Here is a 24593-nt window from a genome sequence, read left to right on the forward strand (position 1 = left end):
ATGAGAATTTAGTAAGGCAGTACTGAGGAAGGAAATTCCCTTCTACTTCCACATTTGTCTTCCTAGATTTCTGTAGTCGATAAAACTGCCCCAGGTATTTTTCAGTGCACAGGAATAACACCATTATACAAATCCAAAACTATCAACAACAAAATTTAATGCACCTTCATCAGTATCATTGCACACTTTTACGGTTTTAATGATGTATTTCATCCATCATTTAATATAATTCATGACACTATTTAAATTTAAATCAAAGGTTCTACATGATCAAAAATGAATGCTGAAATTTAAGAAATGGCATCCTAAGAGATCTCATAAAACCAAGTACTAATGGCTAATTCGTTTGTGTCATTAAACAGCATGGTAAAATCAAAAGTCAGGTCTTGGTGAACCATCTTTCACCTCCTTATGAGCTGTTTGAATGAGCAATTAATTACCTTTCGCTATTTTAATATTACGAGTGGCAAATGTAGACCACCCATTTAGGTAGTTGTTTTCCATAAAAAAATATTAATTCCATTTGGGCATGGATGTAACAATCAATAAGCATAGAAAATATGTATGGTTAAAAATTCAGTGGTTTACCTTCACATTATTTACGATAAAATGTTTATCACAAAGTCATAAAGGAATTTGAAGGGCAACAAGAATTCAAGGTTTAACTCCTTGCTAAAACAATATTTTCAAAGTTCAGCACGTGCACACCTGAATACCATAGTTAACATTGGATATAGATTATTTTATTTCATCGTCTAGACATTAAAAGTTTATTATAAACCTTGCGAGTTGAATGGCACAAAAAAAATCAGTTTTCAAATAAATAATGGGCAAAATTAAGTACTCACGTAGTGATTTATTGATAAAGCATCAAAATAACATATCATTTGTGCTGCCATGAGAAAAAAGTACCTACATTTTTTTTGTTTCACAGAACCAGACGTCAGTTTCAAGATTGTCTAATTTGAATTAACAACCACTATGATATTCGAAGCTTCTGTGAGGATTTAAAATATTGCACCGCAGGACATCACTCTTGCAAATTCTCAAGAGAAATCATGCAAAATAAACACAAATTCAACATAATTAAATTCACCATTAAAAGAAAAATTATAAAAAATTCATAGGCCACATGATGTACCCTAATTTGTCACATCTTTCTTGAAATAACTGCGTCCGAAACATGATTGCCTGCCAATTGCTACCTGCTAAAAATGTTTACAAGAGGGTTATTTAATAAAATGTTAAACTTAATTCATTAAGACGTCTCTGCGATAAATACAACGCATAATGATGCGGACTATACAACTTGCGATTTTCTAACTACTATTTACTAATCAATAGACCATACTTGTCACTAGTCAAATTTCATCGTTAACAAATTCACTGACGAACTGCAGCAATTTATACCAACAGCATAACAGAAAAATCAGATTCACGCATTACACGCTGGAACAAAAACATAAAAGCTTGATCATACACCACAGCCTAGGCAATCTTGATAAACCAATAAAACACTTAAAAGGGAAATGAAAATACTGCACCGTCACATAAAAGGTATTTGATCACACTGAACAAACAATAACCCGCTTTGCAGACATAATTGAAGTGAAATAGTTTTACACTGCTAAAATAAATACATGCGTTATAGTTACAACATAATAAAAATTGGAGTGATTCACTGGTAACAGTTTGTCCGCACTAATTTTCCTTTTCAAAAATACTTTTTACGTCGGCGAAAACAGCATCGGCATCTTTATTGGCACACACCTTTCTAAGTAAATTAAGACCATTGTAATGCTCAATGATAGGCATTGTATCATTTACGTACGTGTTAAACCTTTTTTTCAAACTATCAACATTATCATCTGATCTTCCGCTTCCAGCAGAACCCCGCTTCAAACACCTCTCTAAGCAAACTTCTTGAGGGCAATCGAAGTAGAGAACAAATTGAAGATGAACTTCATTTGACATTTCCTTGTTCCAACCGTTAAGGTTTTCCTCACTTCTCGGGAAACCATCAATCAGGAAATGCTGAGAATTAGACTTTTCCATTGCATCTTTCAGGAGACTGCAAGTAATTTCCACAGGAACTATTTTGCCATTCCTAATGTAATCTTCTATGAGTTCACCATGTTTCGAGTTAGGATTTGCTCTCTCTTCTCTCAATAGATCTCCCGCTGACAGGTGAACATATCCGAAATTCTGAACAATTTTCTCGCATTGTGTGCCTTTACCGGAACCAGGTCCGCCCAAAACGAACACTACTTTCTTCATTTCAGCGAGGGAAGGGAAAACCCTGCTTAAAAAAGCAAAAGTACGAATCAGGATGCCGTGTTTCTGAAACGAAGTAAAATAAAATCTTTGAGCGTAATTTTATTTCGACGAACCAATCAGTCCCACCGAATTCAATTTACCTGTATGAAACCTAACGTTAGCGTGGCTCAAGGCACTGACGTAAAATCTATAAGAGCCAGCCCACTTTAAAGAGTTACGATAATCGATAACTGAGCCACAGGCTGAACCGCGATCTTCCGGGACACGTCAATGTGTTTTGCTTGTTGCCAAACTGAGTTTTTGACCCGAAGAAATTACTTGAACTTAACCGAGTGGAATTAAAACCTCTTCCTTGTCCACAATGAATAGGAATTTTTCTCTTTTTATCCATAGAACCATGACACAAAAATGAGTTGTGACCAAAAGTAGGTCAGCCCGTTGTATTCAAACTATATACACCCATAGTTAAAGCTGATTAAGTAATATACCTCTAAGTACATTTTTTCTCAAATCCTATTTCAATTTACAAGATTAAAAAGTACAAATCAAGCATTAGGGTTGAATATCTCCAAGCCAACTTACATCGATTAAATGATAATAGAAGAACTATGAAAAATATTGCGATAAGAGAAATTCCAACAGCGCCACAACAACCTGCCGCCCTTTTCGAATTGGTGATCACGGTGACCGTCCGTACTCTTGTTGAGTGTGGTGTCAAGGGTGTTATACCGAACTATATCGCCGAGTTGTAAACTTTCTGCTGCTCACTTTATTTTTATTTCTCCCTTGCCTAACATCCCTAATCACGGCCGTATACATGTCCCTAATAAGGAAAACAACTGACTACTCTTGAGAAGCTCCAACACGCACTTTTCCGAGGAGATTTTAAAGTATTTTTCTTTACAAATAAGCCCTTATGCTACCTCCCTGTTTGCAGCATATTGTTTTATTTCTTTAGTTCCAATTTATTGGCCGGTTTCTACGCATATTATAAATAAGAAAATTGAAAATAATTAAAAAGTTAAACTGGCCGCTTGGTGGTATAATTATTTGGACTATTACCGATATCGACAATTACGTCGACTTCTTACCTTCTACAAAAAACTTCTACCGTCGTATTTGAGGCATTGAATCTGAACGTAAGCGATTGTTTATATCGAAGTATTTGCTTTTGTTTTTTGAGCTTGGGACTGCAGGCAAGTACTACACCAAACACTGAGATTACGCCAGAGCATTTGTTCTTGTGAAGTTTGCCTTTCATCATGCTTCATATCTAAAAACTTAAGAGAGGTGTTGCAGTATTGTACCTAGGTCCACCACTCTCGCTTCCTGGCTGTGGTCGCGGAGACGAACGGTTCTCAATAGGACGGACTCCTACATGCTTGGAAAAAGTGCATCTGCTTTAGCTCTACCAGTTAAGGTGAACTTGATGCTATTATCTGAATCTCTATAATCCTTAACTACATTAAATCATTAATTCCACCGAGCACGAACATGAAAGTATTACTACTTCTAAATGTTGTTTTACCCACCTTTTTTTCTCTTTTCACAATTTAAATAATTTCGGAATTATCCATACCGTGATTTCATCCTCTCTGAGTTATGCTTTTACTCTTATCCATGAGCATAAGCATTGTCCACTAAACACAGGCCCGTAATCAAATACGGCACTATATGAAGTAGGCGCAGCCACCCTACAGTAATAATAGAGTTGCTTCTCCCAAAAATTAATAATCAGGGACGAAACTAGTCTTATTGTGTTGGCGGAAATGGCCTTGACGTCCTTTTGTGGGTTAGTGATTTCAGCGACAATTTCCTCGACTAAATTCGGGAACGGGCCGAACAAAGGGGGACAAATTAAATACGATATATATTGGCGTAATCCCGGCCAAAACAGGATTTTGAGTAATGTCAGAAATAGTTGAAATTAAACTGATGTCATAGCCTATTGAAGACCAATACTGCGCGTACAGTAGTCATCAAAAGAGTCATAGAAAAATGTTGAAACGAAATTCTTTGCTCGTGGGCAACTATTTTAAGTAGGCTACGAACTTCGAGACGGCAATGTTTTTATTTCGTTGTGGTGTATGCACTAGGAATATTTCACTCCGGTATTATTGTGTAAATATTATTCATACATAAACTGCTTCAAAATAAGTACGATAATTTTTGGGCGTATATTTCCGCTAGTTAATGTTTGCCAATGCTCAGTGGTGATTATTCGTCAAATAATGAGAATCGACGTTAATTCTCACTAAGCGGATAACATAGACGCGATTCTGGTAATTAGATATGGAATTTTGTTGGGGAGAAGTTTGGGGGTTGTGCTTTCAACACTATTCGGGACTTCTCCATTTTTAACCCCTACTACATAAGTGTTGCGTGATGGATGGCCACCTGGCTTCCTAAAATGTTATTTTTCGTTAGCTTCTTTTTTTCTATGAATTATTTAGTGCCTGTTATTGGTACCTAAATATTTTCAACTTCCTGAAGTGCTACAGCTTAAGAGTATTGCCTTTTAGAATATTATTATGGTTTTAAAATATCTGAATTCGAAGTGCATTAAAGGGGTACGTATGTTTATTGAAATATTTCAGTGCCTGCAGTTTTGTTTCAGTTTCGAATTTTTTTATTTACCATCGCAACCGTTAATGGTACGTAGCTAAAAACACAAGCATCCAACATTCTTATTGTTGTTGTAAATACACATCTTAGAATGGGTGGTATGTATTCTGGCTTATCTAAGAGCTGGGGGCCGAGGTTTTAACATGGTTTCGTGCGAAAAAGTCACCTTATTTCTGTTATGGTGGGTTGGAGCATAGATATTAAATAAAAACAAAGAGAAGGAAGTTACTTTGTTGAATATTCTCTTAAAAGTTACATGAACAAGGTTAATGCAGGTAATCCCACCATTAACACAATACCTCAATCCATATTTCTTATTAATCATAATTAATCTAATTTGTGGATTGATTTAAATGGATTATTTTTATCAATGACATAAAAGATTCACCTCTTAATTTCAGAAGTCGATTCATTAAAAACTTCATATCATTCTTTCGACAAAGCGAAAAAAGTGTTATTCATTTTGGGCCCACTGGGTTCTGGAAAAGGCACCCAGTGCGAGGAGATCGTTTGCAATTTCGGCTATGTTCACCTACCTGCAGGTGATGTTTCACACTTCAGAATGAATCATTGCCTGACATAGTCAAAAGAAGTCAATGAAAGACATTCAAACCCCTTTTTGCTGCATAATTTACGTGCATGTACCTACTTTTCCCACAGATCACATAAGATTTGGCTAACTTACCTTTTGTTAAGACCTAAAGTATTGTAAAATGCAAGTCTGTTAGGTAGCAATTTGCAAGTTGTTAATATTGCCAAAGTTACATTGAAAATACGGGTTTTGTTAAATAAAGGAGTAATAATACATGTAGTGGTTTTTGTGAAATTAGAAATGCTGCAACATGAATTAGATTTTGAACAAGATCTTGGATGTATTGCCAAGGTGAGTAAGGTTGTGTCACCAATGATTGGTAGCCAATTCCTGGTAATAATCTGTAGGTGTGGTAATTATTAGGGGAGACAACTGACAGATGTGGCCATAAGTACAATTAGGGATAGGTTGGACATTGGTAGAGGTAGGATACGACATGGTAAAAGGGTGGAAAGAAACTTGGCATTAGCCTACGCTTAACAAAAGGCACTGAGGTGTCCAAAATTTAATGTCCCTTTTGATGGCTTACTCCACTTGACAGCCTAAGGTGGGATTTGACTGCTTCTGAAAAATCCTCCGACTGCTGGGTTTTGAACCTGAGCCCTCAGAGTGGGCAGCTGGAACTCTGGTTGGTACTTAAAATCGTGAAAATAATTTAACTAACTGCATTTTTGAGTCATAAGATACGCTTCTTTTTACCAAGTGAATACTAAGGACATCCAAATGTCTTGATTGCTCAATAAACTATAAAGACACTCCCTACCTATGGAATGTGAGAGTCGTTTCCTTATGTTCATATTTGTTAATTAAAAATGTGGTTTGAAGTATACAAAAACAGCCCTATTAATATATCAATTATATCGTAATCAAATAAAATATTAAACAGTCTCCAATAAATTTAAAATCCAGAGAGACTAGTGAGAAAATTATCACATTGGTAACTATGTAAAATAGTCTGCTGTTCACCAATCCAATACTACCATGCACTTTAATGCCACATGACCACTCATTAGAGAGAGATTGCCACTAGCACAATCACTACATGCAGCAGGCTTTGAAATAAAACTAATTTTATAAAACTTCATGGACAATGATGAGTTGAATCAGCTATTAAAAAACAATTAAAGAAACTTGATGGATAAAAATCGATTACTAACAATAGAAAAGATGTCAAAATACCATTTAAAACAATATTATTATAACACAAAATCCATACAAAAATCTTAGTACAGTATATTCAGGTATTTTTCAAGATATATGCACCAAAATAAGTCCTTAGTTGTAAGCACATGTAACACTTAGATGGATTCCCAAGATGATTACGAAAGGGCTTCTGCTGCCTCAGTCATGCCCAGCCCTTCTAAAATGTAAGCCAAGTTCTCAGAAATTGCATCTTCATCATCATCCGCCCAAATTTCCAACACGTCTCGAGCATTTGCCACATCTGATTGATTGAGGTATTCCAAATTTTCAATCTGCAAGAGAAAATGTTCTGTAATATTCTTGTTCATGCAACCGATTAACCAAAAATACAATTTCTCCTCTAGAAAGCCAAAACACAGCAATTTGCTCCTTCACATCAGAGAGTAAGTAACTAGAGCTAATTGAGGTAATTCCCTGAAAAATGTAATTTTCTAAAAACTCAAAGCTGAATGTTAAGGAAATGAATAATGTTTACTAAATGAATGAAGTAATGGATGTACTACAACTAGAGCTCAATTTTCTGGTGAATACCTCAGAATTAAACAATTTTTGAGCATCTCAAAGTTGAAAATTGAATTATGGTAAATGAAATTTCAAACAGCATCCTAACAGTCAGCACATATGCAGTGAGTAACAATAAAACTGCCAGTCATGATAAAGAGCAACCTCACCCATTGTTTGTAAGCTAATGAACACATAAGAATACAAAAATAAAATTAATCACTAAAAGTTTAGTCAATTGTTGGTTCATAGTAAAATTTTCACATATCTCAGACTAACAATCTGGAGCACTGTTTCATTCAGATTACCTCTTCCCACCACTGGTCCAGATTAATGTGTTTCTGCTATAGTAGTGAACATACTATTTGGGTAATATGCCTACTTTTATTCAGATCAAGTGAAACTTTTTTCAGTTTTTCTTTGAAATAAGCAATACATTCCTACTTTACAGTGTTTCAAAACAGTCAAGGGCAAGCTTGTTGGCATGTGAAATCCTTCGCAAAAAAATGCATTAATATTATTAAAAATAAATTGTAATAAAACATCCAAAACATGATATTACAGAAGGATATACTTCCCTTTGCCCTAAATTGCCTCCTTGACAAAGGCAGGTAAAATGTGGCAACTACCATTTCATTTCCGAAGACAAAAGAATATGCCTTTACATGGAGTAAGGATTCAAAATAATGATTTAGGAATAATCAACAAAAAGACCATACGAACAAAATATTTCTTAAGTATTTAAGAAGCAGAATCAACGGACCCCTTCACATTAACAGTAATTCGTACATTTTCAAAATAATATCCCAATGTTACACAATTAATGGATTACAACACTAAACCATCTGAAAGAAAAAAAATCATACACTTTTAAGGTAATTTTTCAGTAACGTAATGCAAAATTCAATTTCATTTTTCCAAATAAATACAAAATATTAACAAAAAATATCAAATATTGCAAATGGTGACATTGGTGTTTCTTTAAGTAACATACTACATACCTAATTATAGGATATATTTTTAATTGCATACATTTAAAAATGTTACATTTTTTTATTCTTGAAGCCTGCATGTGCTTCCATAATTCTACGGGTAATACTGGGTACGATTATCAACAGAGTAAACTGTAGTTACTAACTTAATGAATTATTTTTTAAAAATACTGTATGCTCTCTAACTCCTGAAATTCTCAGAAAAAAGGGATTTTCTAATGATTAAAATCAATGCACATATACTAAAATCATACACTAATAAATAAAAACTAGTTTTTTTATTATTTATCAATTAATTCACAACATTATTTATTTCCACTGAGGCATACATAGAAACTGCTGGCAAAGTCAAAATGAGAAAAATACCAATGTAGCCATGACATTAAGCATTACATCACTGCTCGATTCTAGTCTGTGACTTAGATTAAAATTTCCACAACAAAGCAGACAGATTCCAAGTAGTGCACAACATCCTAATGACAGATGAATGCAAAAATATGCAATAAGTGCAATATCCCTCATTAGAGCAACTTGATGTATCCAACTTTTACGAGATAATTAAATATAGTTTTACAAGCACAGCCTTGAGCTAAAAAGATGTACTATGCATAAATTTACCAAGTCTACACTGAATAAGTTTTCTCAGGAGTGGAAGATGTTTTTTTACATATTTTCCTTGTTATTTCAGTTCACTATGCATAAAACTAGAATTTTGTGGACATGATTACTAAAAATTTATCAACCTCTGCAATACCAAATTTTATAAATAATATTTCCATTATAAATTTAACTACATAGGCCTTTCTTTAACAGATTAAACCAATGCTATAGTGGTAGGGAGCGTGATATTAGCACTATATTATTGCCTTTTGATTGTGTGACTCTGGGATAGAGGCCCTTCAGAACCAGGAATAACACTTGTCAAAGACTCATATTATCCCAAAACACTCTCCTATGTAGACAAGTCAGCCCAATGGCACTGCCTTGGCCACATTCAAGAGTTTCACTAATTATCTAAAGCCATGCAAGGTCTCAGCATGCTCATGATGCTGATTTTATGAAACATAAATGGTTTATAATATCACCCTATTTGAAATAAAACCTTTCATCATGTAGACACTTCAACATGATAATGATGTTTATAGGTTACTGAAAGACATGTTTAGGACCTTAATGGGCTCCATTAAGTTTTTTAAGTACATCACATTGATTGCAAATATTGCTGAAAACACAACTCATTGCAATTAAAGTTTGAATACAATATGGAGCATGTGTTGTTCCTATTTGTGAGACTCATCAAAATCCATTCAGCGTAAGTTTTCATGTTTTAAAGGCACAAATTAGAAAATATTTTTGACTGTTTTAAGATTGCAAACTGTTGACTTTCTCTGCTACTGAATATTATTCGATTGAGCTTTGGGTTGGACACAAAATCGTGCAATCCTAGTAGCTTGATGTCTCATAAATTAATGCATTAATATATTGTCTATGAGTTCACATACCTATAAGTTATAGGATAGAATATACATACTTGAATTTGATGCCTAATACTAAGGTAAACAACAAGTTTCAAAAGTGCAATGGTTCTAAAGGGAATTACTTTTGAGCATGTAATGACACAGTCATATTCTGTTAAACAAAATGAAAGTAAAACTATTCATGGTATGATTCCAATCTTAAAATTCTGGAGATATTGTTTGCGTGAACACTGACAAAATTTTCATAAAAGTTTAAAATGAATGCATAACAGCTGTTATTGTGTGGTATTGAGAATATTTCATATTGCACTCTGTACTGATAATCAAGAAAAATTAGCATCATCATCACTTAATATAACTATATCTATGGATAGAGCACTAGTCTAGAGAAATGACTTGGTTATGTATTCTCCTGCAACACAAAAGCAAGTGATTCCAAAGGAAGGAGTCGCAAGGCACAATAAAAATAATAAAAGTGAAACTATCATGAAAAATATTAGCAGGTAAAATAAAAGAAACCATCCCAACTTTCAATCCCAGCCCTCTCCAGCTCATACAGCTGACTGGATTGCAATGCATTTTTTTTGTAAAATACATAAATATCTGAAAACTGCTTCTACAGTTACCTCATGTGGCTGAAATCCTAGCTTGGTTGCTAGCTTCCTCCACTGACCAGCCACCTTCTCAGCCACAGCAGCAATTTGAGCATTTGATATTTTCTCAGACTCTTTCCTCACAACTTCCCCATCTTCAAAGTCTTGCACTGAAAGTAAACATTGACTTCCTAAGGCTTATATAAATACAGGAGAGCCCTAATTAGGCCATCCACCCATTTCATTCACCTTCGCTGCGATTATCTTCTTTCTCCACGGTCTTCAGCACCTCATCATCCTCTAACTCCGGCTCAGCATTTGCTGCAGTGGTTTCTGCACCTGCTGTACTGGGCTGCTTCGCACTTTCACTGCTGGCAACTTGCTGAAATATCCATGAATAATATAATAATAATCTTTATTTGCCCAGAAGACACTGACACAGTGTAACAGATACATCAGATAAGTGTATAGGACACGTCATATGTACATATAGATGTTAAACAATGATGACATTCAGAAAAGCATGACACAATAATAATTTTTTGCATAAAATATATTCCATATTCAGTATGGTTATTTTTTCTCCATGAATTCCATTACAGAATAAAACTGTTCTTTCCTTAAAAATGATATTAATTTCTTTTTGAACAGGACTGGATCCTTTACGTACTTAAAATCGTAAGGGAGCCTGTTCAGTGCAAGGAGGCCCATTGATTTAGGCCCCAGGGATGTATTTAAAGTCCTGCAATAAGTTTGATGCAGGTCTCTGCAGGCTCTGGTTTGGTGACAATGAACGTTGTCATTTGTCATATAATTGGATATATTACTTTTAGCGAAAATGCATACGACATAAATGTAAATACATGGAACAGTCAGAATATTTAACCTTTTGAAGAAGGAAAGACAAGGTGCATTGTAGGGAGCATTGCATATTAATCGTATTAAACATTTTTGAGCTTTAAAAATTGAATCAGAATGAGGGGAAGAACCCCAGAACAGAATACTATAGATAATTAAAGAATAAAATTCTCCGTAATAAATTGAAAGTAAGATATCAAGGCTTACAGATTTCCTAATACTTCTAATAAGAAAGCAAATGGAATTTAACCTGCTACGAAGATTGCATATGTGTTCATCCCATGATACATTTTTATTTATAACAACTCCCAAAAACTTGGATCTAGAAATTTGGGGTACACACGTTCCCCCTAGGTCAATGGCCAATGAAGCAGGGGCTTTATTTTTATTAGAGAAGTATATGAGTCCAGACTTATCAGGGTTGAGTTTCAGAGAATTTTGTGAACACCATTCACAAAGAAGTTCGGAAACTCTAGCTGCTGTCAAGGTCAAGTTGTTTAACGATGGTGCTGATACAATTACGTTAGTGTCATCAGCATATAAAATTGGCTCGGCTCCTGGAACTGACTGCAGAACTTTTGGTAAGTCATTAATGTAAAGTAAAAATAGGATAGGGCCCAAGACTGAGCCTTGGGGTACACCTAATGTAACTTCTTTACTAGGAGAAGTAAAATTAGTACCGTTCTTTAACAAAATAACCTGTTGGTGCCTTGCGCTGAGGTAAGATTTGATCCAGTTATAAGGGATACCTCTGATGCCATAGTGTCCTAATTTGGACAAGAGTAACTGATGATTAACTAGGTCAAAAGCCTTGGAAAAATCGAAGAATAGTCCCAAGGTTTCAATTCTATTATCAAGATTTGAAAGTATTAGGTTTACGAGGTGATAGGTGGCTGTAGATGTAGATCTGCATTTCTTAAAGCCATTCTGTGAGCCAGACAAGAGATTAAAAGATTCAAGAAATGATGTAAGTCGATTATGGAAGACCTTTTCAAATAGTTTCCCTATCTGGTTTAATAAAGATATTGGACGGTAAGAATTCATATCCTGCTCACTACCTTTCCCTTTATAAAGTGGTACAACTTTGGCAATTTTAATGGCATCAGGAAAAACACCAAGTTGTAGGGATTTATTAATTAGGAAGAGTATCTGTTCCTTGATAGAATTAATTGATTTTTTTATCACAATCCCTGGGATACCATCTGTACCAGGACTACTTTTGTTAGGGAATTTTTTAATGATGTTCATCAGTTCCAGTTCAGTACAAGGAAGCAGGTAAAATGAATTAGACAGGCTTGGGATTAGAGGATAATTAACAGGAATTGGAGTATTTGTAGTAGTCTGGTGGGACAAGTAGAAGTCATTTAAGTTGGATGCCATTTGAGAGTAATCAGAAATAACATTACCGGTGGAGTCCTGTAATTTGAAATCATGATGATTATTGATAGAACACTTAGCTTCCTTTATAATCTTCCAAATTTCTTTAGATTTGTTATCGGCATTGAGAATTCTACAGTTGTTAAATGTTTTTTTAGCCAGTTGTAACTTTTGACGGTACGTTTTTTTCAGTGTTCTATACTCCAAGCAGTCTATCGAGTTACATTTATTTTTATAAGAGATAGCTAACTCCTTCATTTTTTTCGAGAGGCATCGTATTTCATCGGTGACCCAATGGTTTCTAGTATTTAAGGACAAGTTTCTAGTTTTGTGGGAGACCAATGGAAAACAAATGTCAAAGTAATATTGATATGAAGAATAAAAATACTCAAATGAGTCATTGTAGGATCTGAGTTGGTATAAATCAGACCAATCATGGGACTTCAACATATAATTGAAGATAATAAAGTTTTGCTCTGTAAACTGCCTTTTATAAATTTTTTTGCAGTGACTAGGAGAAGAAATTAAAATCTTGCATAGAAGAGGATAGTGATCTGATATGTGGGATTTGATTACTTCAGTATTTACTTTTCCCAAATCAATGTTTGTTAAGATATTATCTATAATAGTAGAGGAAAGGCCGTTTACCCTAGTGGGTTCGGTATTAGTAACACAAATGTTGAAAGAGGTGAGGATATCTAAGAATTCCTGTTTGGCTTTGGAATTACTTTCGAAATCACAATTAAAGTCCCCAGTTATAATTAAATTAGGTTTTGGTATAGCATCATGAATTAGCTCTAATAGTTTAGCAAGTTTGTTAAGAAAAACACTAAAATCACTCGAGGGAGAACGATAGATAGATAATAAATGATATGCGACATTATTTACACTGAGACCCACGACACAGGACTCGAAGGACAACTCTTCATTGAGAAAATCCTGTGAGAAACAGGTCGGGAAAAGGCGCACACACTGTGAAACTAGAACCAATACACCTCCATTTCTATGCTTTGAACGGCAAAATACATCGGCGATGGAATATCCAGGTAGATTTAAAAATTTCAAATCACTTAATTTCAACCAGTGTTCATTAATACAAAGGACATGAGGTTTATATTCACTCATCAGGACCTCAAGATCCAGCAACTTGTTACTAAGACATTGAATGTTAATGTGCAGGACCTTGAGGTACTTCGCTACCCTGTCGATGTTGTCGGGCGTGTCTTCCAAAAAGAATAATTTCCGACGTGCACATATTTGGGCCAAAATGAAGGCTTTATGAGGGTTTCCCGTAGCTCACTATTCACTGAAATGCAACACAACACAATTGGTAACAATAATGCACTGCACCTAAGCACAATAACTCAAAACAGTATTCATACTGTGGAAAATAATAAAGAACTTCAACACTCCCTGAATTTAAAAAGTTTAAATTTTAGATTGTATTGCAAGAATTATTAATGCAGAACTAATGTGTATTTTCATAAAATGTACACTGTTTATTCATACGATTCCAACTAACTAGCAATATCCTCTTAAAGTCTGTTCCAACTATATGCATTAGTGTTTATTTGTTTGGCCTGAGGAAAACACAAATAGCAGTACAAAATTAACATTTTAACCATAACTGGTTGGCAATAGAAAATTTCAAATCTATGAGCCTTGAAAAATGTTTTATACCTTAGTTATTGAGCACTCTGACATTTAAAAAAATAACAATGCTCAACAACAATTCTGAAGGGGTGCTCTATAACATAAAAAAATAGTTCCAGCAGAATTCACGCATTTAACATTAAACAATAAAATTATTCAAATAGCACATTCTTCAATAATCAATCACAGATTTTTCCAAGGGAAATTCTTTAGCTAATATACTTAATTTCACAATCTAACTAGCAAATGAATGACAAACGAGGATAAGAATGAGGTTTGATAGACAATAATGACATAAAATAGTATTTTATTAATGTAAATGCTATTTAAAAAGCATTTTGTCCAGCCATCAGTAGGTAACCCTTAAAATACAATGAGTAGGTGAATGCATTGTAATTCCAGAGAAAAAATACTAAAATGAGTGAAAATACGGTGAATATGTATTATATATTTGCACAGTATCCAACATCTAGCCATTCCTATTTAAGCATGCTTTCAAATAATTTTAAAAAATAATTACGAGTCTTCAGGAGGTTTCTCCAACAGTTATCTCAAGAGGTAATTTTGCTTTTACTAACTTACATTATAATGTAATAACCAAAATTATATTTTTAAATACTTAAATGCATACTTTAGACCTGTTTAAAAGGTCTGATGATGACATTCAAAGTCGAAACCTGGGTCGTGTTTCAAAATAAAGTGTGTGGAATAACAAAGTCAATACTTTCATTTCATTTCAATATGTTAGGCAAATTCCATAAAGTTACACCGGATACAGCAAAATTTATTAAGTTCAGTGGAATACAATTCAAGAGAATTTCCTTTCGCTGTCTACATCCATGTCTTTTATAAGCAAAGATTTTAATTATGAAGCAGGAGGAGCTAAAAATAACAAACAAAATGCAAAAATGATGGAAATATTTGTAGTCATCTTTCACAATGTTTTTTTACCTTACTCAAAGAATGAAAACTAACCATCAAAACCCTAGCTATAGTTTTCATGATAATAATCCATTACAATTTTCCACGTGTACTTGTAATTTATATGCAATCCAAGTGCATAATCATAGTTATGCATTACAAAAATTGTAGCTTTTCCCATCTCAATACTACCTTGATCAAAAAGTTCCCGGAATAACCACCGTGTGGCGCTCCCATCGTTCCGATTTGAGTTCGGTTTTTTTTTGTTAAATTGGTACATCTGTTGTTGATATTCCCTTTAAATCTTAGGGTCATAACTTGACATTTGCAAAAGTTACGGTCGGTTTTCGGTATGTCCATCAGTGCTTCCTGCGATTTTTCCATTACTTCCTCTCGGCTGCTAAAACGCGTTCCCCGTAATGGTTTTTTAACTCGATTGAACAGAAAGAAGTCACAGGGAGCCAAATCAGGTGAATTCGGTGGCTGTTGGATGGTATTTGTTGCATTTTTCGTCAAAAAATTACGAATAATGATAGCACTGTGCGACGGTGCGTTATCATGGTGCAAAATCCACGAGTTTTCTGCCCACATTTCTGGTCTCTTTCGGCGAATTGCTTCACGCAAACGTCTCATAACGCCCAAATAATACTCTTTGTTTACTGTCTGGCCTTCTGGCAAAAATTCATGATGCACTACACCGTTGTAATCCATGAAAACCGTCAGCATTGCCTTCTTTTTTGACTGAAAACGACGTGGTTTTTTTGGTCTCGGCTCATTTGGTGAACGCCATTCACTTGCCTGATGTCTGGATTGCGTGTCGTACTCATAAACCCACGTCTCGTCTCCAGTAATGATCCTTTTGATGAATGTGGGATCGGATTCAGCCTCGCAAATCATGTCTTTTGCGACGTCAACACGGTCTCTTTTTTGCATGAAATTGAGGTCTTTTTGCTGCTACACGACGGAAACCCAAATCATTAACCACAATGTCTTGGGCGGATCCATAGGCAATGTTCAAGTCCTCCGCTATTTCTCTGATGGTTAATTTGCGGTTATTGACCAACATTTCTTTTACTTTATCAATTTTTTCACCGACTTTCGATGTCGATGGTCTGCCACTGCGTTCATCATCTTCGATTGACTCACGACCACTTCTGAACCGCTCGTGCCACTGGTAAACGACCGTTTTTTTTAGAGAATCGTTGCCGAAACACTTTTCCAACATTTCCAACGTCCGTGCGCCACTAAATCTGTTTTTTACGCAAAATTTAATACAAGTTCGATGTTGCAAATTTAAATCCATTTCTGCAATTGTAAAAAATCGCCAACACACACAGAGATAGATGTACTCTTGGCTACGTAACTTTTGCAAATGTCAAGTTATGACACTAAGATTTAAAGGGAATATCAACAACAGATGTACCAATTTAACAAAAAAAACAGAACTCAAATCGGAACGATGGGAGCGCCACACGGTGGTTATTCCGGGAACTTTTTGTTCAAGGTAGTATATCTCATTATTAGACATTAATGGCACTTTTAATGGTGTTTTCCATCTCTTTTAGATAAATATATCTCTATCCTTGAAACCTTTCTCAATCATGTATTCCCCTATCTACAAGTACACTTTTGACATTACGTGATAAACTATATAGTCCACCATTCTTGACTTAAACAACTCAAAAGACTTTAATAAGTCACACCTATGCCTTCAAAAAATTTCTCAAATTGGCAAGATAAAAACTTGGCTATTAACTGTAAAACTATACATATTGGGGTTTTGTGGCAGTCCAGTAGGCAGGGTGCTGGGCTACTACCTGGGGGGCTCAAGTTTGACCCCCAGGGATGCCTCAGCTTCATCCGAGATCAATGATTTTTAAGATACCAGATCTTCCTGAGAAATCACAGGTGACACAGAGAGAGGAACTGGCACCTACACTTCGATGTGTCAATTTCAATGCCTTTGGGCTTATTGCTAGATAATCTCTAACCTAACGTATCAAAACAGCCTTTCTGTTGATTGCTGTGATTATCTACTGTAGTAGCGATGGTGGCATTTCAAAAACACTACTGAGGAAGGCAATGGGGAGCCACCTCAGTTATATATCCCATGACCTTATGGTGGACACAAATATGGAATGAGTTCTGGCAAGCTCAATAGGTGCATATTGTGCCTGGCAGTATTAAAGGTAGGGCTTCCATAGTCGTCATCAAATTAAATTCATCCAAAGCAGAAGCAGAGACATAAATGGACCAAAACAGTTAAGATAGGGATTTAGGTGTGACCTTGTTGAGGACAGGGAAATTAAAAAAATTTGAAGTGGGAGATGGAGAGAAGGAATATAGACATTTTTTATCTATTTAATGACTTCATTAGGGTTAGATAGAGACTTAATAGGTCCTTCTTCTACGTAACGCCTACAAATTAAACTTAAGACGATTACAAAAACCCAAGCCCTGGGCGAAGGAAAACCACCTAGGCGGGAGTTGAACCTGGAGCATCTAAGTTGATGGTTATGGGAAGTAAAATGGATGGGTAGTAGGGATGATTTGAGCAATAAACCAACAATTATAGAGTAATATGGTGGAGGGGAGAGAGCTGGTGAGAAGCAGCAGTATCATCCCAGCACGGAAGAAAAAAATTAAGCAAATAGTAATGCCCTTCTATGGGTGAGGCCAAGAACTTTTCAGACAATCCTCGTAAACAAATTATTTTGATTCTTTATTATTTTTACATTTCCAGTTCCAGGTTGGTTCATTCCAGGATAGGAGAAAAGATGAAGATGATTCACAATCCTAAACAATGCATGTTTTTCTTTGAATAACCTCTGTGCATAATTTATTTTTGGCATGGAATTCATTATCATACGTCACATTTATTTATATGGTGATTACACACTAAGCATGCAACACCAAAAATTAAGTCTTTCTTAATTTTTAGTTACAATATATTTCTGCTAAATTTCTAATTTTATTTTGTACTGAGTGGAAACAGGGTCATTGAATCAAGATGCTAGGTGTGGATTAGAGGCTTTTCAAATAAGGTTGCAGGGAAAGATTAAAAAGGTGGGGTGGACAGTGAGGACCTTAGATGTAGCTTTTGTGGTTCCCGCTAAAAAACAAACAAGGAAGTTGGGAGGAGAGGGGACTTCCAGGAGAAATACCAAGGAAGCAGGAGAGATGGATTCAGAGCACTACGCATAAAATCGCCTAATTGTCTAAAGTATCTGCAAAATTGTGTGCTTACAAATGACACCGCAATAAAGAAACTATTAATTGGTTTGAATGCTTCAGAATTGAATCGTGATTTTCCACTATTGTAATTCAGTGCTGAGTCCTGCAATCTTAGATGTAACGCCAGATCAATACAGATTCCATCATAAGAATCAATTTGTTCCAAAATTTTTATTTTGTCCTCCATTAAAAATTTTCTATTGAAGCCTTGTCTTTTAATTGCCAAGCAAGATAAAATTTACCTCTACTGAGTAACTCAGGAAAACATATGAGAATCTCAGCTACCATGCTGTTCAACTAGTGAAAACAGCGGTGCAATTTGAACTTTTTTTAAAGAAAATAAAACAATTATTGTTTCAGTGCAGTTTTGATGCAATAGAGCAAGTTTTCATTCCTTTTATTATTCAGGAGCCAATCACTGTTTTAACTACTGTATTGAAGCAATGCAAATGAATGGAGGAACCTCCAGATTCAAAGCCCGATTCCTTCTCTGGCTTTTTCCATACCCACCTCCCACCCTCTAAGGCAGCAAAGCTTTAACCCTCTTAGTGCGGCGGGCCGATATATCGGCTTTCGTATCCCTGGCGAAGAGTGCGGCGGGCCGATATATCGGCTCTTGCGTAGGCTATTGTTTAAATTGTTGTAACTCGTGGTTTTTTCTTTAATAATTTATGGTTTTTGTGCTATCGGTTTCCATAGAATTACGTAATTAATTTTTTTAATTTTTTATTAGCAATTTTAAATGCTTTTCAAAGAGTATAATTCTTACTATAATTTTTCGTTCAGCTTTGTACATGTCGGGAAGCTCAGCCTAATTGTTTGCTCGTTTTTTTTCTGAGTGGTCTTTCCATTATGAAAAGCCACTGAAAGGGTACTAATTAATCTGTGTTCATCTGTAATCTCTTGAATGTGTTGTGGTGTGGTGGTGTTGATATATAGCTGCTTATTCAGACTTTGTTGAGACGATGGAAATGAGAGCACTGCTTTGTAATCATTTTGGTTTCTCTTGCCGTCCATCCTATCTAATCAATTGCACCCTGTGTATTGGAACACATTGTCAGCAGTTCTCTGTGAGTTAGAACTTGGTTTTGTTCTGCCTTTAGATTGTAAGCACATTGCCGCAGTCTCAAGGAAAGGGGAAAAGTCCCAATTTTTGACTCAGTGAGATCAGCCTTTTTCAACAACATCGAACTATGCAGAGGCTGACAAAAAAATTTGCAATTCACTGTTTTTTCTTTATTTATTTATAATATCTTCTACATGTCTTTTTGATTCTTTATTATATTTAAATGTCGTAGTTTTATCGAAAAATATTTTTAAAAAAATATTAGTTTTGTGTCTAAAAATCAAAATATTATAACTAAAAAAATATTCTTCAAATTTATGATACTGTAATAATTACATTTATTTTTCAGATGATGTAAATGTATTACATCATTATTAACTACAATATTATATTTCAAAATAAAAAAACTGCATATGGATATATAAACAAATAACTTCATAATGTTTTTTTCCTGAAGTGATACATTTTCTTAAATTACCCTTCGCACTTCTCACTAGTACCCCTGGAATCCCCGCCGCACTAAGAGGGTTAAAGAAGAATAAGTGGAAGGCTTTGAATAGATAGACTTTGAATTATTTTTCATTGTTTTGGTGCATGGGCGAAACCACCAGTGTCGGGTGATAATGAGCGCCAGGCATGGGTGATGTCTCGAGTGGTGTATGGGTTATGTCGCCTAAGCATCAAGACTGGTAGTGAGATAACAGTTTTTGTGAGGTGATCTGGGATTTAAGTAGTCACGAATTTTCACAATATAGAGCCTGAAACCATCAAATTTAGTAATTCCCTGTCCCTCACCCTCCCCCACTTGGCCCATTAATACCACCTCTTTGCCTCTTTCATCTAACCAATTAGACTCCACCTCCCACCCAGCAGAACTCCCCAAACCCCCTCCTTCCTCTTTTCAACAGGGGTATATGTATATTTGCCAACATGCAGGTAATTTCCACCCGAAGATGGCACAAAGTATTGAAACCCGAGTCATGAGACTAAAAATGGTTTAGTGGAAATCATAATTGTTACTCATCATGTCTCACCAATTTGGAAAGTTTCCACAAAGTTGAGCCTAAAACTATTTGGTTCCAATAAAAGATAATAGGACTCACTTATAAAGTCAAACATAATTAAATCAGTGCATACCATATCTTGTGACTCAATCCATGAAATGAAGTTTAAAATGTTTACTTAAAAAAAGATCTATTCAATGTATTTATTGCATAGCATTTAGATTAACTTACCGGTCTATCTTTGGCAATCTTCTTGATCATTGTTTCCAGGTACTCGGGAAGCTTATTAATTGGGTTGTTACTATGAGTAAAAAAGTGTGGACTTCTCCTTGCAAGCAGCCTAAGCGCCCTCCAACCAAAATTACCATCATTGACTCGCCTGGAAGAGGAAAAAATATTTTATTCAATATCATTACTAAAATCAGTAAAATCACAAGTCTTTCCACAATATTCTATGAAAAAAATGATTAAGGACTACTTTGGGTATCAGTATTTGGTGATAACAATTAACCAACGTTTTTTTAACACATCAAGATGGAGAACATTATTTTCACTCCAATGATTTTTTCATGCATGAAAAATTTTAATTTTCATCTTTAAATCAATGAAATCTATTACTTGCAAAATAACAAGTTAGAATGAAGGAAAATATTATTTTCACATTTTTATCACTATAATGGACAAATTGCATCATTGCTTAAGTAACTCTCTACCCACTTCAGTACACAAATAGAATGATAAATTACCAAATTAGTGCTTATCATTATCCTAAATTTAGAATATGATACGCATAAATACTAACTTAATTTACACATAACAAATGCCCACCATTCCACATATTCCCAATTGGTTGAAACATTCCCATGATTTCTTTCAAATTCCCAGTTTCCCGGTTACGACACACACTAAAGTTCTACGCCAGAAAAGATTAACCAGGCTCTAGCACTTGTACTGAAACTTTGGTATTTTTGACTTGCTGAGCTTGAACAAGAGTCAATTATAAGACCTCAAAAATGCAAAGATTAGGTAAAAATCAGGGTTTTCACCAACCAAATACTTAAAAACACCCAGGCAATGATACTGAGGAATCAGAGACTTTCTTTACCCACCAAAAAAGAAATGAGATCATACACTAAGTAGGAATGTAGAGTAATTAAGGGCATGACAACAAGGAAGAACTGAGCCCATCATTATGCACTAAAAATATTAACCATGCCAAATGCCAAGGCATATGTGCATTGTTAAGATCAGGAGGAAAGGGAAGAAATAGGCAATGCAAAAATAATGAATGAAAGGTTGGTAGGGAAATATAAGAAGAAAGTTGAAGTAAATGATCACAGACCTAAGAAAGTTAGCCAGGATGTTAAATCCAATTAGGAAAACTACATATGTAAGTATGAATACACAGATTATGTAACTAAAATTGACCAAGCTTTAAATAATAAAAAGCATGGTATAGGGGTAAATATGGATCTATCAAAATCCTTTGATTCTGTAAAATCTAGCATTTTGACTAAACTAGGACATTATGATATCAGGGGAGTAGCTCATCTCTGGCTTACATCCTTTTTGGTAAACAGGAAACTACATAGAAATTGTCGGAAAAACTGGTACTATCAACAAATCAACACGGAAAACTCTTAAATATGGTGTTCCACAAGGTTCCGTATTAGGGTCTTTACTTTTCCTGGCGTATGTGAGCGACATTGAAAAATCCATAATCTCTTCAGAGAATAATAACATAGTGCTCTATGCAGATGACATAAGTCTAATAGTAGGTCATACTAAATCATCTCAATTGGAAATAGTTATGTATGCTACAGGGAATTCAGTTGCTCAATGGCTGCATGGCAATAATTTACAACTAAATGCAAGAAAAACAATTTACTTGGTATTAAGTAATAAAAGACCTTCAGTCAAATATTTCTGTAGAAATAGAAAACCAATTGATTTCTGAGTTGGAACATACCAATTTATTGGGTTTAGAAATATACAAGTTAAGCTGGAGGTTCCAAATGGAAAATTGTAATAAAAAATTATGCTCAGCCCAAATTCCTTTTAAAAAATCTTGCCAACTATTGTAATACAGAAGTATTAACCCCGGTATACCATGGTATATTTGAGTCCATAGCTCGATATGGCATCGTCTGCTGGGGGGATTCAGCACATGGAAACATCAATAGAATACTCACCCTTCAAAAACGGGCATTAAGGGTTATATTTAAACTAAATGCAAGAAACTCCAGCAGGAGTATTTCAAATGTCACAAAATCATGAATATTCCTTGCACATAGTGTATAACTTGATTCTGTATGCCTGCACCAAAACCCCTTCAATGGTCAGAAATATGGATGTTCACAAGTATGACACCATGGGTAAGGATAATCTTCATAATGGCCATTGCAGAGTAGCAGTACTACCAAAAACCCCAGAAGTTTCAGGAAAACTGCTCTTTAATCAACTTCCTGAATAGCTGAAGCAAATACTTCCCCAAAAAATAAATTTAAAAATATTTTATAAGACTTTATAAATAATATTTTTTATAGTGCCCAAGAAAACATATAAAGAGCCAATGCAGGGCAATCTGTTTTTTTTTCATCTTAAATACCTGTTATTATGTAATTCAAATCCATCCATATTTGCATGAATTTGTACATACTATATGTAAATCTAATGCACATGTAAATTTGATTAAATCTTTAACAAAGCCCGTACAATTATGTATTGTTCTATGGTGAATAAATCTATCTATCAGATAAAAGTAAACTAGGGATATATACAATCATATATTAATGCATGCTGAGTAACAATCAAATATATTACTATTCCACTCACTTGTATTCATTCTCAATCATTGAAGCAGGATCACTTTGCATTATAGCTTCCTCAAAATAGTTCTCCAGGGAAGGCAAAAAGTCCCTCTCCTTTGATTTACAGGCATCCAAGTTATTTGGATTAAGATTCCACAGCCTTGTGAGTTCAACACTGAAATATAGATAATAAAACTGCAATGAAATATAATTTGTTCTGTCCTGTGGCAAAACGATAAACAGAACCTAATGTCATGTGCAAATCAGAAAGCAAACTAGAAAAAGAAGGTATGTAATGTAAGAAATGCCTTTAACTAGCCTAAGCAAATTAAGATAATGTTCTGTGCCTTTGTTTGAGTTACTCCCATGAAGAAATACCTTCAAAGTACTAATTCTTTCATCAGTTATTCTCATTTGAATCAATTACCTTCTAGTTCAGAGGACCAATATTTTACACCTTTAGTATCTTTTGCTCTTCAACTACAAACATAGTTGACATAATTCTTGCTTTTTCACCTGAATTTCACTTTGGTAACTGATTTGAATAATTTAATACCTTCAATGGTATAGAATTGTTCCAATTAGCTTAAGTGCATTTTTAATAGTTTTAATTCATCGGTGGCTTTGTGTGTCTTTTGCTTGGCTTATGCTATAATGTTTGATTTCACTGATGTCTCCAATTAATGGAATAATGTATTCTCCAGACTGACATACCTCTACTACTTAATTTAGGGTAATATTCTTTTACAATAGTTTTTTTCCATGTGCTACATTAAAACACCATCGATTCCCCTGTAGTTAAATGTAATAATGATTTTTTGAACACATTTTCTATTTTTAGAATTGTACTTGAGCCAGGAACTTCAGAAGGAACTAATAATGTGTTTAAATGAATGATGCTGGATTTTTTCAACTCAATTCAAAATCCTGTTCAGCTTGAGTTCATCAATCTACCAGCAATTAATGCATTATAATTCCTCGGTGGACCTCTTACCTAATCTAGACCCTATTGGTCTATTATCTATTTATCTGGTCTATCATCATTATCTAGGCCATCTTAAGTTTTTAAGACTGTACCTGTGAAATCAACTTAAGATTTTGCCTATTTTGGGCAATTTATCAGTTAATAATCATTCTTCCAAGTGTGAATCAGAGCTAATGGACTAAAAGGACATTAAAATTCTATTGAGATTGAAGCAACAGAGTTGCTGGCATTCTTCAAGTTCAGCCAACCCCGAGCTAACCCTAAGGGTGCCATTTTACTAAATGGCTTAACACATGTCATTGTTCCACAATCATAATAGTATTTTTTTAAAATAATTGTGATCAGTATATTGCAAGGTTGCAAACTATTTGCTCTCTTATAAATACTCTACTCATCTTTCTCCAGTTCAAGCATAGTTGGACAA

General features: G+C 34.8%; 2 protein-coding genes across 8 annotated transcripts in view; both read right to left on the reverse strand.

Moving 5' to 3' along the window:
- Positions 1–836: 836 nt before the first annotated feature.
- Positions 837–4019, reverse strand: Cmpk (cytidine/uridine monophosphate kinase Dak1). 5 transcript variants are annotated; one of them, XM_071595451.1, is made up of 2 exons: positions 3857–4019; positions 837–2299 (listed from the first exon to the last, which is right to left on the reverse strand). In XM_071595451.1, exons 1-2 carry the CDS (start codon positions 3865–3867, stop codon positions 1702–1704), a joined length of 609 nt encoding a protein of 202 aa, XP_071451552.1. In that variant the 5' UTR covers positions 3868–4019; the 3' UTR covers positions 837–1701. The 5 variants fall into 5 exon arrangements, with proteins under 5 accessions (XP_071451552.1, XP_071451556.1, XP_071451553.1 ...); XM_071595455.1 differs by lacking the exon at positions 3857–4019 and adding an exon at positions 3585–3607; XM_071595452.1 differs by lacking the exon at positions 3857–4019 and adding an exon at positions 2860–2900.
- Positions 4020–6670: 2651 nt separating this feature from the next.
- The window catches only part of Hpr1 (THO complex 1-like protein Hpr1), a 32045-nt gene continuing 14122 nt past the window's right edge, over positions 6671–24593 (reverse strand). Inside the window, exons 10-14 of one of the 3 annotated variants that reach the window (XM_071595573.1) lie at positions 23210–23359; positions 20606–20753; positions 10511–10643; positions 10295–10431; positions 6671–6969 (exon numbers count right to left, since the gene is read on the reverse strand). In XM_071595573.1, coding sequence (XP_071451674.1) covers positions 6814–6969; positions 10295–10431; positions 10511–10643; positions 20606–20753; positions 23210–23359 — 724 coding nt within the window. In that variant the 3' untranslated portion in view covers positions 6671–6813. Of the gene's footprint in view, positions 6970–10294; positions 10453–10510; positions 10644–20605; positions 20754–23209; positions 23360–24593 lie in introns of all 3 variants that reach the window. The other 2 variants (XM_071595572.1, XM_071595574.1) reach the window with 2 other exon arrangements.

Source organism: Hetaerina americana, unplaced genomic scaffold, assembly GCF_022747635.1.
Source record: "Hetaerina americana unplaced genomic scaffold, ioHetAmer1.1.p SCAF_7, whole genome shotgun sequence".
Classification (NCBI taxonomy): domain Eukaryota; kingdom Metazoa; phylum Arthropoda; class Insecta; order Odonata; family Calopterygidae; genus Hetaerina; species Hetaerina americana.